Genomic DNA, 19,168 nt, shown 5'->3' with positions numbered 1-19,168 from the left:
ACCTTAAGTATGTGTAGTTTATAATGTCAATCACACATCAAAAGAGCTGTTAGAAATTATCTCTGTAATTATCCTTATTTTGACTGAACATAAAAGGGTGCTCTTTCAGTAACTCTTTTTGTAGCTGATGCCCTAAAGAACCATTCAGGAAGAATTTAGATAATTTGCTGCATTAAGTAAACAAGTCTACAGCTATCCAAGTCTGAAGAAAATTTTAGTCTAATTTTAGTTTTAAGACCAACTCCTCCAAAAAAATACTTGAAAACTTCTGTTAATTTACTCTGATTTTTAAAAAACTCAACTTTTTTTGGCCCCTCAACATGGCTTGCACGATTTCAGTTTCCTGATCAGGGAATGAACCAAGGCCATGGCAGTAAAACCCCAGAATCCTAACCCTAGGCTATCAGGGAACTCCCCTAAACATTCTTAATATGGACAAATATCTACAATTTTGATTATGACACGCATACATATATGAATGGTTAAGTGCATATGACAATTAAAGAATGACAACCCAAGCAACCTCACTTACCTATTTTGTTCCTCCAGTTTAGCCAGGAGTTCTAAGTCGTCTGGACTCAACTGTGATGGTGAAGATGGTGAAAGGGCTGGTGTTGACAGTGTGGTAGACGAGGATGTAGTGTGTAAGGAAGCAGATGGACTTGCCACCTGACTGGCCATCTGGCTGACTGTATGTGACACTGTGTTCTTCACCCATGAGAGAGTAGAACTCAACTTTTCTGCAACCTTGTCTGTCGCCACCTAAGTATAAAAATAAAAGTTACATATATTTCAGTTTTATTTTATGCATTACCAAGAACTTGATAATCCTCATTAGTTTTATTTGAAAACCAGCAATCAGAATAGTCTCTGAGTTAATAAAGGTAACACCTGCTTTAGCAATGACTGTTCTAACATACAGCTTTCGGAAACTCCATATTTCAGTTCTGTAGCATGCATAAATTAAAACAGTGATTCCCAAACTACAGGCTGAAATCCATCAGGGAGTGATAAATAAATTTAATAGGTAACACCAGCATTTTTAAAAAATGAAAAGGAGCAGAAAGTATCAGTGTAAAGATACGTTGTCACAAAATTTCTGCCTCAGTTACATATATGTATTAAAACTACATACTTCATGTATGTATATGCAGATATGTTGAGTTGGAATATGAAATACATTCTTCATTTAGGTTGTAGTCAAAAACCATTGAAAGCCAAGGAGTCAAAACATGTCCATTAGGTGATCAGGGTAGGGAAATCCTATAACATGACCAACAATTCAACAAAAACTAGGCTTAGCATAAATAAGATTAAATGAGATTCATAATAAACCTTCAAACTACTGAGTGTTTTCGTAGAAGAGGATTTAGTTCTAGAAGAACAAAATTATGATAAATGTTTTGAGTTAACAGAGTAAGAGAGTTTCAGGGTACAGTTTTCAAACAGAACTAGTCAAAAACAGAATAGGATGCCTAGAAAGAGCAGACATTGTCTGCCAATGGCTACAATTAAGAATCAATTGTAAGAGTCAAAAGTTAACAGTTGACTGAAGATGAATTTCTGCTTTAAGTGGGCAACCAGGACCAGAAAATCCTTTCAAATCCTAAATCCTTTCCATCTGCAAGATTCAATGAACTATACAACCATGTAACTGATATATGCTTCATAAATCATGCCAGTGTCTTAAGCAGATGTGCATACAAATCTGAAATTTTACACAAAAGGTAAATGACCAAAACACTACAGACTATATTCTACGTAGACGTTCTCAGCTAACCTTGGTTTCATATAGCAATTGATACACACACAAATTAAAATATCAACATATATATATATATAAATAAAAAGGCCACCCAGACTATCTTAGCAGATACTACTCTCTCCTCATAGGTTGCCCCAGTCTTGCCTTCTCACCTCATCAACAGATACATGACCTACCTCTAATTTTCATTTCCAATAACTTTTCTATTTTAGAACTTACTTTCCCTGGAATGGGATGAGGGAGTTCTTGTTGTTGAGGGAAGAACTCCCAAGAAAGACAAGCATGATGAAGTAGGGGAATCAAGGAAAAGAAGTATGGAGCAGATCTTAGGGCTTCCAGGCAAACAAACAGTCCTCACCAATGAACAGACTTGCAACACAGTTTATTAGGGTAAAAGATCATATAGGAACCAAATAATTTAGCCAGAACTTCCTCTGTACCAGGAAATGGTAAGAGCCGTGGCAGTCCAACAAAACAGTCTCTTGTGGTTTGTTATCCTACTGATCTTTTCTGCATAGTTACAAATACAAATTCAATTGTGAGGATAGCACTAATTTGCATCCTCAAAGCACACTATATTGTAAAACAGAAAACCTAACATGTAAAATTTACAGAAAAATGTTATCCTTTACTATTAATTTCAAATATAATTAACAACTTTCAAGAATTAATACTTACAACACAGACCTACTGTATAGCAGCATAGTGAACTATATTCAATATCTTATAATAACCTATTATGGAAAAGAATCTGAAAAGGAATATATATATAACTGGATCACTTTTATATGCACCTGAAATACTGTAAATCAACTATACTTCAATTTTAAAATACATATGGAAACAATTTTTAAAGAAAGAAAGCTTTACATTTCCCTTATATAAAAGTTCTCTACTCCAGCTAACTGTAGCAAAGGCAAAAGACATGTATTATTTGCTTTATTTTAAAAAATAAATTTATCATACCCCTTCTACATACTGTAGCAACAGGCTTCCATTTAAAGAGTTTGGAATAACCAAGAACACAATCCTGATATCCTTTCAACCTTGATGAAACGAAATTCAGTCTATAACTACTGAAGGTTCAACAACCCATCTTTAGCATTTTAAATTCTTAACTCTAACTGTAGTATTAATTGCAGTTCCACTTTAATAATGTTTAATACTCATGGTTGTAGAAATCCCACAGGACTGAGTTATTTTTCATGTATCATCATGTCCTATTTTTTCTTTAACTCTACTTTTTCAAATCTCTACCCTGCCACCTCTAAACCTCTTTCCTTCATCTTATGTGAAACTCTGTCATGAAGACACAATAAATCTGACAATGCAATTATGTCACAAAGTTTGTCACAAAGTTCCTGTCTACCTCACAGAGGTGTTATGCATTTATTTTTAAACATGAACATACTTTGAAAAGATTAAAGCCATCATTAAAAAGGCTTAGTAATCAGGCACAAAAGGCCACATAGCATAAGATTCCACTTACATAAACGAAGCAAACCTAGAGAGAGAAAGTAGTTTAGTGACCTGGAGAGATTGGAGGAGGGGGTATGGAAAATGACTACTAATGGGTACAGTTCTTCCCAGAGCGATGAATATGGACTGCAGTGAGTTATACAGCTTGGGAATACACTAAATGCCGCTGAACACTTTAAAAGAGAGAATTCTATGGTATGTGAATTATATCTCAATTTTAAAAGGGCTTAGTCGATCCGAAAAGTTTTACATAACGTATAATTCCAACTATATAACATTCTGGAAAAGACAAACTGTGGAGACAATAAAAAGATCAGGAGTTGGGCAAGAGAAGGGACAAACAGGCAGAGAACAGAGGACTTTCATGGCAGTGAAAATACTTTGTTTGCTCAGTTGCTAAGTCATGTCTGACTCTCTGCGCCCCACTAGGCTCTTTTGTCCATGGAATTCTCCAGGCAAGAATACTAGAGTGGGTTGCCATGTCCTTCCTCCTCCATGGTATCTTCCCAACCCAGAGATCAAACTCACATCTCCTGTGTCTCCTGCATCGGCAGGCGGGTTCTTTACCACAGTCACCTGGGATGCCCAGAAACAAGTATGATGATTCCTCAAAAAAGTGAACATAGAATTATTATATAATATAGCAATTTCACTTCTGGGAATGTACCCAAAAGGATTAAAAGCAGGGACTAAATGAGGTATTTATACACCCAAGTTCACAGCAGCATTATTCACAATATTCAAATGGCAGAAAAGCAACTCAAATGTTCATTAATGGAGGAATGGATTTTTTAAATGGCAATGAAATATTATTCAGCCTTAAAAAAAAATTCTGACATATGAATGAACCCTGAAGATATTATTTCAAGTGAAATAGTTCTATCACTCAGTCATGTCCGACTCTTTGCAACCCCATGGACTGTAGCCTACCAGGATCCTCCATCTATGGGATTTTCCAGGCAAGAGTACTAGAGTGAGTTGCCATTTCCTTCTCCAGGGCATCTTCCAGACCCAGGAATCGAACCCGGGTTTCCCACATTGTAGGCAGACGCTTTACCATCTGAGCTACCAAGTGAAATAAGCAAGTCACAAAATCACAAAAATTTTATGATTCCACTTATAGAGGTACGAAAGAGCAGTCAGATTCATAGAGGCAGAACGCAGAATGGTGGCTGCCAGGGAAGTGGGAAATGGGAAGTTTAATGGGTTCTCTAGAAGTGGATAGTGATGATGGTTGCATAACAAAATGAATGTACTTAAAGCCACTGAACTGTACACTTAAAAATGCTTAAAATGGTAAACTTTCGTTATGTACAGCTGGCCCCTGAACAATGCGAGTTTGCACTGTGTCTATGTGTTAGTTGCTCAGGCATGTCTGACTCTGCGACCCCATGGACTCTGGCCCACCAGGTTCTTCTGTTCATGAAATTCTCCAGGCAAGAATACTGGAGTGGGTTGCCATTTCCTTCTCTAGGGAATCTTCCTGACTCAGGGATTAAACTCCAGTCTCCTGCACTGCAGGCAGATTCTTTACCATCTGAGCCACCGGGGAGTGGGTCCACTTATATGCAGGTTTTTTGCAGCAAGTATGTACTACCCAGTACCGCAAGATCTGTCTGTGGTGGTCTAAATCCAAGGATGCAGAACCATGAATACAGAGGTTGATTGGTAGTAATACATGGATCTTCAACTGTATGTGGGTCAGTGCCCTTAACTACCATGTTGTTCAAGGGTCGGCAGTTTATCACAATTAAATTTAAAAAAGAAATTTACATCTTTCATTCCTTTTATTAGTAATTTGTGTCTTTCTCTCTTTTGGTCTTTGTTAGCCTGGCTAGAAGTTTATCAATCTTTTCAAAGAACCAACTTCTATTAATAGTTTTGTTGATTTTTCTGTCTTCTTGTTTTCAGTTTGACTTACTCATACTCTAATTTTAATTTCTTTTCTTCTACTTGCTTAAGGTTTATATCCCTCTTTTTCTCTGGTTCTCTAAGCTGGAAGATTAGAATACTCATTTTGTGTCTCTCTTCTGTTTTAAAATACATTCAAATGCTCTAAACTAACCTCTAATACTGCTTCTGCTACTTTTCATTTTGCTTTAGTTCAAAATATTTAAAATTTTTCTTTGGACATTTTTTTGGATCCATGTGTTATTTAGAAGTGTGTTTTTTAATCTCTAAATATTTTCATTTTCCAGCTACCTTTCTATTATTTCTAACTTAATTTCATTGTGGTCTGAGAGCACATGTTCAGGTGTGCTGAACCATATGACCCAGAATATAGTGCATCCTGATGACTGCTACATGGATGCCAGAAAAGAACGTATACTCAGTGGTTATCAGATGAACATCATAAAATACAGCTGACTGATGGTATTGTTCACCTGTATCCTTACTGACTTTCTACCTGCTGTATCTAAATTACTGAAAAACAGGTGCTGAAGACTCCAACCATAATGGTGAATGTGTCTATTTCTCCTTGACATTCTACCAGCTTTTGCCTCATGAACTACGCCTTTTTGGGGACTTGACCCTTTATCAATACATAATGTCTGAAAACTTTCCTTCTCAAGTCTGCTTTGTCTAAAATTAACATAGCTACTCCAGCTTTTTATTGATTATTCAAAAAAGTAAATAATTTATACAATACATAGGTGGGTTAGAAGGCCATTTGGTTTCCAGTTTGACTGTTTTTCGTCTGGGGTATTTCCCTTACCTTCTTTGAAATACAATTTTTCATTTTAAAAGATTTTTGCATTTCTAGATGCTTTATTTAGGGAGAGATTTTCCAAGCTATGTGGTGAACCATGTTGCTTAAAGCAGTCCTATAGATTAGGTGACTTTTTTTTTTTTATTATTCAACTTCTCAGAGACTGAACTGTATTACTGTACAGGTAGGAATTATATTACTATATTACTGTCAAGATAGAAGGTAAAGGAAAGTACTTTCCAATCTTAACTGCCCATAAATCCTTTTTTTCACCATTATAGGCAAACATATTTTGAGAAATGCTATTTCCAAACAGTATTCATTCTTTAAGGTGTTTGTAACTGTGTGCTTACTTTTCTCTCCATTTCTATGGTACTTTTCATCCTTAGGGTCAGTCCTCTGTAAATGCTGGTCCCACTTCCACCAATTCAACCAACCAAGGATAGAAAATATAGACGGGAAAAAAAAAATTCCAAAAAAGTTACAAAAAGCAAAAAACTGAATTTGCATTCGTTGATAACTATATGTACACTCCATTTACATTTTATTAGGTATTATAAGTTACCTAGATATGATTTAAAGTATTCAGAGATATGTGTAGGTTATATGCAAATACTGTGTCACTGATAACCCAAACTTTGGTATCCATGAGGTCCTGGAATCAATCCCCTGCAGATACTGAGAGACAACTTAATGGAATACTTTAGCATTCATTAGTAAAGTAATAAGTTAATATTTACTAAGCACTTAGTAAATTATACTCAGACATTTGATATCACGTAATTTAACCTCCAACCCTGTGGTACCCGTGCCATATTATCTTTATATTGTTGGATTATTAACCATTTAGACGTTAAAGGTTCCTTAAGAAACAAAAGTAATATTTCATATATATTCATATTGTCACCAAAAAGAATGTAATAGGTCAACGAGACTGCTCTTCATGAGTTGTCTTGATGAGCAAGAACAAAGCTATATGTACAGTAATCAAAACAGAGTGGTACGGACACAAATGCAGACACAAAGATCAATGGAACAGAAGAGAGAGCCCAGAGATAAACCCACACACCTATGGTCAATTAATTCAGGACAAAGTATACACAGTATACACAATGGAGAAAAGACAGTCTCTTCAACAGTGGTCCTGGGAAAACTGGACAGCTATATGCCAAACAGTGAGTTTAGAACATTCCTTCACACCATACACAAAAATAAACACAAAATGCTTTAGAGACTTAAATAGAAGACTTGAAACCATAAAACTTCTACAAGAAACAAAGGCAGAACACTTTTTGACATAAATTGTAGCAATATTTTCTTGGGGCAGTCTCCTAAAGCAAAAGAAATAAAAGCAAAAATAAACAAAGTCACTGAGAAAAAAAAGCCAGCCTATGGAATGGGAGAAAATATTTGCAACTGATGCAACCAACAACAGGTTAATATCCAAAATACACAAATAACTCATACAACCCCATGCCTGCCCACCAAAAACAAATCCAACCAGTCAAAAAATGGGCCAAAAATCTGATTAGACATTTCTCCAAAGAAGTCAGCCACAGATGGCTAACAAGCACATAAGATGATCAGCATCATTAATTACTAGGGAAATGCAAATCAAAACCTCAATGAGACATATCATCAAAAAGTCTACAAGCAGGGATTTCCCCAGCAGTCCAACAGTTAAGATTCCCCATGCCCACTGCAGGGGTGCAGGTTCAATCCCTGAATGGGGAACAAAGAGCCCACATGCCACGCAGCATGGCCAAAATTTTTTAAAAATATTTAGATAATTGAGTTAATTTTTTTTAAGTCCACAAATAATAATTGCTGGAGAGGTTGTGGAGGAAAAGAAACCCTAGTACACTGTTGGTCAGAATGTAAATTGGTGCAACCACTTGGAAAGTGCTGTGGGGAGAGAGCAAATTGGTCAAGATGCCATGCTCAGGCTCTCTGGCCCCACATTCTGTGAACAGACTACGGAACAGCCAAGATCATTTGTAGCACTGCGCATGCACATCACGAGGTACTCACTTGGTCACAGGCTGCTTTGTGCAGTACGCCTGTACGAGCTTCCCCAGAAAGCCATGGCTGCTGTTGCACTGGGGCTACATCAGAGCAGCCTCATGGTTATGTTATATGAGATTACGTTATGGCTATGTCATGGCTACGATATGGTTATATTGTGACTGCTGCTATGGCTGCTGTGTCAGCCAGGAGAGAGATTGTGTTATGGCTGCCGTGGCAGTCAGGAGAGAATAAACGTGTCTGCAGTTCCTACAGCTCCTTGAGTCTCCTTCCAGCCTCTTAGTTTGTGCCATGCCTACCCTGGGTTCAGCGAACAGTAGGAACAGCAAGACAACTGGCATCACGAACAGGATCAGTGATACAACTGGCACAGTTAGCAGGATATCCAGCAGGCAGAAGACCCTGAGGCTCCCAGAAGGTCAGCAGGATACCAGCAGGTAAGGGAGCCTAAGGCACCACTGGATGGAGGAAGCCAGTGGCCACCATATAGCATGTGGTACCATGTGGCGGCGACTTTCTGAGCATGGGGTCTGGTGGAAGAATGGGAGGCAATGTATGGTTCACCGATGGCACTGAAAAGGCATTACAGGCAGTGAGCTCCCGTTTGCCAAACAATGTGGCATGGACTGCCACTGGCACCATGGGGTAGATTTTCCTGACTGCCCTGAAGGCAAATATGGATAACGCCCTCATTGTTGCTATGCTAGTGCATAATGTGCAGAGATGCTGAGAAGAACTAGAGCAACACATATTAGCATTAGAGCAAGAACCCCGTGGCCCTGAAGAACCCAGCATCTCTGACGACGAGGCGGTAAGTGACGGTGATGATGAACATGAGACTGAGGATAATGATGATGAACATTGTGAGACTGCAGGTCCTCACTTGGCAGCGAGGCCTGCTGTGCAGCAGAAACTGAAGCATGAGCAGCCTGTGGCTCAGGGGGACATCTTCAACGGCCCCCAATGTGACTGAGTTCACAACGTTACCAACCATATACTCAGGCGGAGTTGGTCGACTTGGGTATGCAGTTTCAGCAAAAGCAAGGGAAACCATGGCAACTTGGCTCCTGCAACTCTGAGACACAGGGGTGGATGGTATCCTGTGTTCTGGGGACAAAATAGAATGGCTGGCATCTATAACCACTCACCCCCTCATTGAAACAAAGGTTTCATTCTGCGTAGCAGAATGCTAGGCAATAATGCAAGGGACGCCTAAACAAACGCACACCTTCATGGACTGGATTAACGCCGTCATCTACATTGTGTGGTCAAACGCAAGAGAGCTCCCAGATACTGTGAGTAAATGGCATACCTATGCCACGTTGACCCAAGCAGTGAGGGAACTGGGCATGAAGCAGTCAAAATTCAACTCAAATACCCGAGGCCAAATGACGAGCATTTTACTGGCGGCATTCAAGAAGCCATTTTGAACAATGCCCCATCTACCTATTTTGGACCCCTGACTGCTATCCTAGCACCCTATGTGGGGAACCCCATCTATGAGGTGACCTTGATGGTGGCTAGTTTGGGAGAAAATTGAGGGGCGGCAGCAGGCCAAAGGGGATTAGACATGTGAAGACCCCGAAGGGGATCCAAGCTGGTAAAGGCCCCATCCTGGTGAAGAGAATGCAAGTGTGGGTTGATCTGCTGGCAGCAGGAGTTGATAGAAATAAAACTGATAAACAGCCCAAAGCTCTGCTCCTAGAGCTATGGAGGTAACTGCAGTTTACCACGTTTGGGAAGAACCCAGAGCAAGAAATGGGCAGCTCAGCTAAAAGATTATATGGCGCACTAGGACATTCCTTTAGTCCAGTTCAGTTCAGTTCAGTCACTCAGTCGTGTCCGACTCTTTGCAACCCCATGAATCACAGCACGCCAGGCCTCCCTGTCCATCACGAACTCCCGGAGTTCACTCAGACTCACGTCCATCGAGTCCATGATGCCATCCAGCCATTTCATCCTCGGTCGTCCCCTTCTCCTCCTACCTCCAATCCCTCCCAGCATCAGAGTCTTTTCCAATGAGTCAACTCTTCTCATCAGGTGGCCAAAGTACTGGAGCTTCAGCTTTAGCATCATTCCTTCCAAAGAAATCCCAGGGCTGATCTCCTTCAGAATGGACTGGTTGGATCTCCTTGCAGTCCAAGGGACTCTCAAGAGTCTTCTCCAACAACACAGTTCAAAAGCATCAATTCTTCGGCGCTCAGCTTTCTTCACAGTCCAACTCTCACATCCATACACGACCACTGGAAAAACCATAGCCTTGACTAGATGGACCTTTGTTGGCAAAGTAATGTCTCTGCTTTTGAATATACTATCTAGGTTGGTCATAACTTTTGTTCCAAGGAGTAAGCGTCTTTTAATTTCATGGCTGCAGTCATCATCTGCAGTGATTTTGGAGCCCCAAAAAATGAAGTCTGACACTGTTTCCCCATCTATTTCCCATGAAGTGATGGGACCAGATGCCATGATCTTCGTTTTCTGAATGTTGAGCTTTAAGCCAACTTTTTCGCTCTCCTCTTTCACTTTCATCAAGAGGCTTTTTAGTTCCTCTTCACTTTCTGCCATAAGGGTGGTGTCATCTGCATATCTGAGGTTATTAATATTTCTCCCGGCAATCCTGATTCCAGCTTGTGTTTCTTCCAGTCCAGCGTTTCTCATGATGTACTCTGCATGTAAGTTAAATAAGCAGGGTGACAATATACAGCCTTGATGTACTCCTTTTCCTATTTGGAACCAGTCTGTTGTTCCATGTCCAGTTCTAACTGTTGCTTCCTGACCTGCATACAGATTTCTCAAGAGGACAATGCCCTTTTCCGGCTCTGAATATGGCTCAGACCAGGGTGCCCTCCTGAAGAACCCAAGCAAGGACAGGCGGCCCCATGTAGAACTTGCAGGTCACTGGTTGCTAGCCAATGTGCAGAGAGTAATGGCCCTGGTTGACACTGGTGCTGAATGCAGCCTTGTTTGTGGCAAGCCAGAGGAGTTTCCCAGTCCTAGTGCATACACTGATGGTGATGCGGCCAAATAATACAGATTTAGTCTGTAGAGTCTTGGGCTGTGTTCTAGATTTAGGACACTGCACTGTAAAAGGCTGTGTCGTATGATGTGCTACTACCCACTGATTCTCTTGCAGATTTAGAAGAGTGTGAGAGCATTTGGAATCATGTACGGTGGCCTGGGAATGCCTCAACCTTGAAGGGGTGGGCCCCAGCACCTGTAGGAGGTTTTCAGGGTCCTTAATAATAAACCTGGCAGGGGTGGAGCTTCCCCTGTGGAAGCTCTCCTGCAATCTCACAAGGTCAGATGGTGGACTGGACTTGGCCATGGAAGATAAAGGCACTCCACCATGGAGGGTGGCTCTTCTAGCCCCCTGAGGGCAAGGACTGGAACATGAGTTCCAGGTGATACCTGGCATTGGGTATTGCTATGTACTGGGTATGAAACTGCTGTTGTAGCCACTGCTGTTGCAAGATGTAAATCCAAGCGTCAGTGATACTCACCAAGGAAATATCGCTAAAGATGCACTGCGCACAGAATGTGAGGTGAAAGATCCTATAGAGGTGGAAAGTGGGGAGAGAGCAAATTGGCCATGAAGGCATGTTCAGGCTTTCTCACCCCATGTTTTGTGACTAGACCATGTAACAACTGAGATCATTTGTAGACTGCGCATGTGCATCATGAGGTCATGGTCATGAGCTACTTTATGCAGTACACCTGTATGAGCTTCACCATGAGAGCCATGGCTGCTGTACTGCACTGAAGTTACACTCAAGTGGCATCATGGTTATGTTATGGAGATTATCTTATGGCTATGTCATGGCTACGCTATGGTTGTATTGTGACTGCTGCTACAGCTACTGCGTCAGCCAGGAGAGAGGCTGTATTACGGCTGCCGTGGTAGCCAGGAGAGAATAAATGTGTCTGCAGTTCCTATAGCTCCTCGAGTCTCCTTTCAGTCTCTTAGCTCGAGCCTTGCCTATCCTGGGTTCAGCAAACAGTGCAAACAGTGTGAACAGCAAGACAATAGGCATGATGAACAGAATCAGTGATACAAGTCAGTTCAGTTCAGTTCAGTTCAGTTGCTCAGTTGTGTCTGACTCTTTGCAACCCCAGGGACCGCAGGATGCCAGGATTCCCTGTCCATCACCAACTCCCGGAGCTTGCTCAAACTCACGTCCATTGAGTCAGTGATGCCATCCAACCATCTCATCCTCTGTCATCCCCTTCTCCTCCTGCCTTCAACCTTTCCCAGCATCAGCGTCTTTTCTAATGAGTCAGCTCTTGTGAGTTAACTCTAATGAGTCATATCAGGTGGCCAAAGTATTGGAGCTTCAGCTTCAGCATCAGTCCTTCCAATGAATATTCAGGACTAATTTCTTTTAGGATTGACTGGTTTGATTTCCTTGTAGTCCAAGGGACTCTCAAGAGTCTTCCCCAACACCACAGTTCAAAAGCGTCAATTCTTCAGCACTCAGCTTTCTTTATGGTCCAACTCTCACATCCATACATGACTACTGGAAAAACCATAGCTTTGACTATGCTGGCATAGTAATGTCTCTGCATTACTTTGTCGGCTAAGTAATGTCTCTGCTTTTTAATACGCTGTCTAGGTTAGTCATAGCTTTTCTTCCAAGGAGCAAGTGTCTTTTAATTTCATGGCTGCAGTCAACATGTGCAGTGATTTTGGAGCCCAAGGAAATAATCTGTCACTGTTTCCACTGTTTCCCCATCTGTGTGCCATGAAGTGATGGGACTGGATACCAAGGTCTTACTTTTTGGAATGTTTGAGTTGTTGAATGTTGAACCACCATATGATCCAGCAATTCCACTCCTGGGTATATACTGAATTGGTCAAAAAGTTCTTTTGGGTTTTTCTGTAAGATGTTATGGAAAAACCTGACTCAATTTTTTTGCCAACTCAGTATCTTAAAAAAACAAAAACACATAATTCGAAAAGATATATCAACCCAGGATTCACAGCAGCACTATTTACAACAGCAAACAGGTGGAAGCAACCCAAGTGCCCATCAACAGATAACTGGATTAAGAAGATGTGTGAGGGTGTGGGGGAGGAAGGGGTGAAGGAAATGGACTAAGGATTAAAAACAAATGAAATACTGCCATTTGCAGCGGATGGACATACAGAATATTATGCTTAATGAAATCAGTCAGAGAAAGACAAATACTACATTTATCCTTTATATGTGGAATCTAAAAAATAATACAAATGAATATATTCGCAAAACTGAAACAGACTCACAGATATAGAAAACAAACTTGTAGTCACTAAAAGGGAGAAAGAAGGGGAGGACAAATTAAGGGTACCAGACTAACATCCAATATACAAACTATCAATACTACACATAAAATAGATAAGCAACAAGGATATACTGTATAGCACAGGTAATTATACCTATTATCTTATAATAACCTATAATGGAGTATAATCTACAAAAATATTGAATCACTATGCTGTACATGTAAAACAATATATATACAGTAAATCAACTATACTTCAAAAACAAAAAAGGAATTATGTGAATAGTAGGCACTCAAAATTAATATTCCCTTAATAAATTTTTATTAACATTACATTTCAATGAATCTGAGTCCCATTCCAACTTCTTTTTGCAGCTATATACATTGACAATCTTTTACGTTTTGTACTCATTCAACAAAAACTGTTAGCAGACAAAGTAGGCTGATGACTATTAAAATAGCCCCTCCTGTTAAGTTTTCATTGGATATATTAACATAAAAGTGTAGATGGGCAAAGCCACTGCCACTGCAAAACCAGTGCTGAAGAATTGATGCTTTTGAACTGTGGTGTTGGGGAAGACTCTTGAGAGTCCCTTGGACTGCAAGGAAATCAAACCAGTCAATCCTAAAAGAAATTAGTCCTGAATATTTACTGGAGAGAAAAAAGCTATCTTACAACACTGTAGCAAACTGTATTTTTTAAAGATGTCCTGTATTAGTTTTCTAGGGCTTCCTTAACAAAGTACCACAACCTGGGTGGCTTAGAGCAACAGATATTTGTTGTCTCACTGTTCTGAAGGCTAAAAATCCAAAATCGAGGCATCAGGAAGGTTATTCGCCCTCTAAAATCTGCAGAGAGAAGCCTTCCATGTCCCTTCCTAGCTTCTGGTGCTTTGGCAACAATCCTTGTCTAAAATCTACAGAGAGAAGCCTTCCATGTCCCTTCCTAGCTTCCGGTGCTTTGGCAACAATCCTTGTCATTTCCTGGCTTGTAGCTGCAGGGCTTCAAGCACTTCAATTTAGCCTCCAGTACTCTATGGCATTCTCCCCTGGCTATATATGCAACAAACCTATTTCCAAACAAGCCTGCATACTGAGTTACTGGGGCCTAGGGCCTCAACATACCCACTGGGGTGGAGGCGGAGGAGGGAGAGGCACAACTCGAGCCACACTGCTCTTCCCGAATCTCCCCATTGAGTGGCAGAGTCTTTGTCTTGTGCTCTTTAACCTGAGCAGACCTGTCTGCCTACCTCAACCAATAGTGTACATCGAACGTCGTTACTGAGGCTCACTCTTGGAACCCAGGCACCATGCTCTTAAGAAGCCTGAACTAGTCCACACAGAGACCACATGGGAAGGCCAAGTGTAGGTACGTATTCTGGCTGACAGCTTCTCTGAGGTCCCATCAGCAACCACCAGACATGAGTGTAGATACACTCTCAAATAACTCAAGGCCTTAGATGAAAGGTCTCCATTTCTCAGCTTCAAAAGCATTATGAATATGAAGCAGAGACAAGCTCTCCTCATAAAGCTCTGTCCAAATTTCTGATTCAAAGAATCTACAGATATACTAAGATGATTATTTTAAGTCACTAAGTTTTATGGTGGCTTGATACACAGCTATAAATCACAAAATAAAAGTAAAATATTTAACAAAACTTAAAGCCAGGAAGTTGCATTAGTAGAGACATCATACTGCACTTGTTTTTGCTTTTGAGAGGATGGAGGACACATGTAATTGAGAAAAAACAAAGTTAGTATACTAGGAAAATATAAATAAATAGCAGAACCAGAAAATAAAATTAATGTTCCAAAGGCCTAAAAGAACAGCATTTAATTAAATTAGAAAATGTATCACTTGACTTGCAGCTCAGAGTCAAATGCTTTTAAATCATGTTATTATTTTTTCACTGCTATTAAAATAGCATTTTGATCGTATGTTAAAGCAATGCCAAGAAGTAAGATATTCAAAGAAGCCTTTTGTTTAACAAGTAGGCTATTCTCTTAAAATAGAAATCTTGTTTTTTGAGTAATACAGGATATAATTAAGTTGAAGATATAGTTGTAAATATTTATATTTTAACTAAGACAAGTGACTAAAATAGAAACCTATTCTATTTTACTGAAAGAAATCTTTCAGTAAAAATATCTTAGTTCAATGGTATAAGCAGTTTTAATTAAATTTGCATTTTAAAAAATAGGTCACAGCTAAAAACAGCATGAACTAGCTATAGTCTATACTAAGTAAAAGAAACTCGCCACAAAATACCACATATAATGATCCCATTTACAAGAGATGTCTAGAATAGGCATTACTTAGAGACAAAAAGCTGATTAATGATTACGTAGGACTGGGGAGGATGTAGGAACAGGATGTGATGGCGGCTAAAGGGCACTAGGTTTCTTTCTGCAGTGATGAAAATGTTCTAAAATTGTCTATGATGATGGTTGCACATGCCTGTGAATATACTAAAAACCATTCAATTATATATTTTAAATGGGTGAATTGTATACGAGGTAAATTACGTCTGAAAAAAAGTTATTTTAAAAATTCAGGTTAGGACTTCCTTGATGATCCAGTGGTTAAGAATCCACTGACCAGTGCAGGGACACAGGCTCGATCCCTGGTCCAAGAGATTCCACATTTCATAAAGCAACTAAGTCCGTGTGCCACAACTACTAAGCTCTCACCCTCTGGACCCTGTGATCCTCAACAAGAGAAGCCACTACAATGAGAAACCCATGCATCACAACTAAAGAGTATCCTCCCCTCACCACAACTAAAGAAAGCCAGTGTGTAGCAACGAAGATCCAGTAGAGTCAAACAAACAGAATAAAATTTAAAAATTTTCAGGTTCAGGTCAGAGAATTCCAGGTGGTCCAGTGGTTAGAACTCAGTGCCTCACTGCCAAGGGCCCAGATTCGATCCCTGGAATTAAGATTCCACAGGCCTCAAAGCACAGCCACCAAAAAAAAAAAAATTCCAGATCAGTACCATTAATATTGGATATATTTTCTTCCATACTTTATGTGTTTTAAATAAAATGAGCATTATATTGTATATAAAACAACATAAAATTTAGGTTAGAACAAATTTCTCCATAAAATAACAAAGACCAGTTTATGATGCAGACAATGCTTGACAACTCTCCTCACCTCTAATCAAATCTCCTAACTTAAAAAAAAAAAAAAGACTTTCCGTGTGGTCCAAGGGCTAAGACTGTGCTCCCAATGCAGGGGGCCCAGGTTCTATGCCTGCTCAGGGAACTAGATCTCAATTGCCACAACTAAGGAGAGCTGTCAAGCATTGTCTGCATCATAAACTGGTCTTTGTTATTTTATGGAGAAATTTGTAAGTTCTCAAGAAGGTTTTTCTCAGTTTCAACTGCTACTTGACTTCCCCAAAAGAAGATACTGTGTCTTGTATCTTAGTACAAGATACAAGTACCAAAGACTATGTATATATCCCTAGTACCAAAGACTATGTATATATCCCTAGTACCAAAGACTGTGTCTACCATAACGCAGATACTCAACAGATGTCTGTGCAATGAAAAGTAAGTTACATATAAAATAAATGAGAGTAATAACCAGTAAATACAATATGTATTCAATTAGCCAAATCATGCTGACATCAAGACATCTAGGGGAAAACTCCCTCCCTATTTAGAGCACATGAAGGCATTAAAAAATAAAGCAGTTTGCTAAGTACTCAAATGATCTTTAAAATGCAGATTCTATCTTATCATATGCAATATACATCCTGCTAAAACTGGGCCCACAACCTCAAATTTCCAAATGTCCACACTAACTCATGTTCGCATAACTGCTCTTAAAATCTCTCTAATTAAAAACGCTCAATCAAACCACCAAAGTAGACACAGATGGAAAAAAGCTCACAATTTAAAAATACAATGCACAAAGGAAACAAAGCTCAAAGAACAACTGAAGACTTCTCTAGCAGTCCAGTGGTTAAGACTTCACACTTCAACTGGGGAAAGGACCCCTGATCAGGGAACTAAGATCTTGCAGTGGTCAAAAATAATAATAATATTAATAATAATGACAAATTAAATAAACATAGAATTAGATCAAGAAGCACTTCGACTACTAGAGTTACCAAATACAGAATATAAATTAAGCACGTCTAAAATGCTGAAAGCAATAAAAGAAAGTATCTTAAATGAGCAAGGAAAAAACCAGGAATGAGAAGGATGGGGGAGATGGAGAGTTAAACAGGTTACAACCACCCATAAAGAGGAAATCGGTGAACTAGAAGAACTGAATATATTAACTTATAAAGCAGCACAAAGATACAAAGCAATACTCCGGAGATTTATCTTGATAAAGGACCAGAAATAAAATGGTAGTTAGTTTCCCACTGTCATTTTTCATATGCTGCTCCTGCTAAGTCGCTTCAGTCGTGTCGGACTCTGTGCAACCCCATAGACGGCTGACCACCAGGCTCCGCCACCCCTGGGATTCTCCAGGCAAGAACACTGGAGTGGGTTGCCATTGCCTTCTCTGATTTTTTTTTTTCATATAAGATGATTAAATAATACATAAAGAAAAACATGAATTAAGAATCAACACCAGGGGACTTGCCTGGCAGTCCAGTGGTTAAGACTCTGTACTTTCAATGCAGGGGGCAGGGTTCAATCCTTGGTCAGGAATCTAAAATCCTACATGCCATGGAGCCAAAAAACTTTTTAAAAATATATTAAAAAAAAAAAAGAATCAACACCAAAACAACCTCAGCTGTCAAGCATGCTGAAAACCACCATCACTATAATCATACCACCCCTTACTTCTCCTATAAGACAGAAGTCTGGACACTTTTTAAGGTCACTCTGAAAACTTCAGGAACATATAAACAAAATTTTGCAAATAGCTTTCAAAGGTACACATAACACACAGACACAGGAATAAGAAAACCAGGCCTTCCTTCAGCTAATGTCTGATTCATCACTGTTACTTCCCCTTACTCCCACTATGTTTATCAGCTATATGAGGTCTATGACCAAAAAGAAAGTTTTAAATAATTTATCTACTGACCTCTCCCTATGGAACAGGACAATTTAGTTCTCTTCCCCATCACCCACACCATCCATGCCTTGCCTACCATAACATGCACACATCTCTTACATTTCACCACTCCTACCTAATTAAAACATACTTTTGGTCACATCAAGATTCAGTATATACATTAACATGACTATGTAACTTAAGTCACAGCGGTTCTATAAACTGGCTGTGTTTACTTTTACTCCCTTCAGTTCAGTTCAGTCGCTCAGCCGTGTCTAACTCTTTGCGACCCCATGAATTGCAGCACGCCAGGCCTCCCTGCCCATCACCAACTCCCAGAGTTCACTCAAACTCACGTCCATCCAGTCAGTGATGCCATCCAGCCATCTCATCCTCTGTCATCCCCTTCTCCTCCTGCCCCCAATCCCTCCCAGCATCAGAGTCTTTTCCAATGAGTCAACTCTGCACGAGGTGGCCAAGAGTTTTAGCATCATTCCTTCCAAAGAACACCCAGGACCGATCTCCTTTAGAATGGACTGGATGGATCTCCTTGCAGTCCAACGGACTCTCAAGAGTCTTCTCCAACACCACAGTTCAAAAGCATCAATTCTTTGGTGCTCAGCTTTCTTCACAATCCCTTAGCCCAACATTTTACATTGTTGCTGTTGTTATTCAGGTCCTCTGTCTTCCACTATCGCCTGAAGTGTGCTCAAATTCATGCCCATTGAGTTAGTGATGCTGTCAAACCATTTAACTAAAGCCCTCTGCACTGGCCTTCCATCTGGCCCAGCAAGAGAGTCTTTTCCAATGAAACAGCTCTTCACATCAGATGCCCAAAGTATTGGAGCTTCACTTCAGCATCAGTTCTTCCAATGAATACTCAGGGTTGATCTCGTTAAGGATTG

At 39.8% G+C, this 19,168-nt stretch overlaps 1 protein-coding gene across 1 annotated transcript in view; it reads right to left on the bottom strand.

Annotated features, from left to right (window-relative positions):
• EVI5 (ecotropic viral integration site 5) overlaps positions 1–19,168 on the bottom strand; it is a 231,925-nt gene that overhangs the window by 161,439 nt on the left and 51,318 nt on the right. The window contains exon 2 of the mRNA XM_052637081.1: positions 533–762. Within this exon, the coding sequence (XP_052493041.1) occupies positions 533–762 (230 nt within the window). The remainder of the gene's footprint in view (positions 1–532; positions 763–19,168) is intronic.

The sequence above is a fragment of the Budorcas taxicolor genome, chromosome 3, assembly GCF_023091745.1.
Source record: "Budorcas taxicolor isolate Tak-1 chromosome 3, Takin1.1, whole genome shotgun sequence".
Classification (NCBI taxonomy): domain Eukaryota; kingdom Metazoa; phylum Chordata; class Mammalia; order Artiodactyla; family Bovidae; genus Budorcas; species Budorcas taxicolor.
This window is presented reverse-complemented; position numbering and strand designations above follow the sequence as displayed.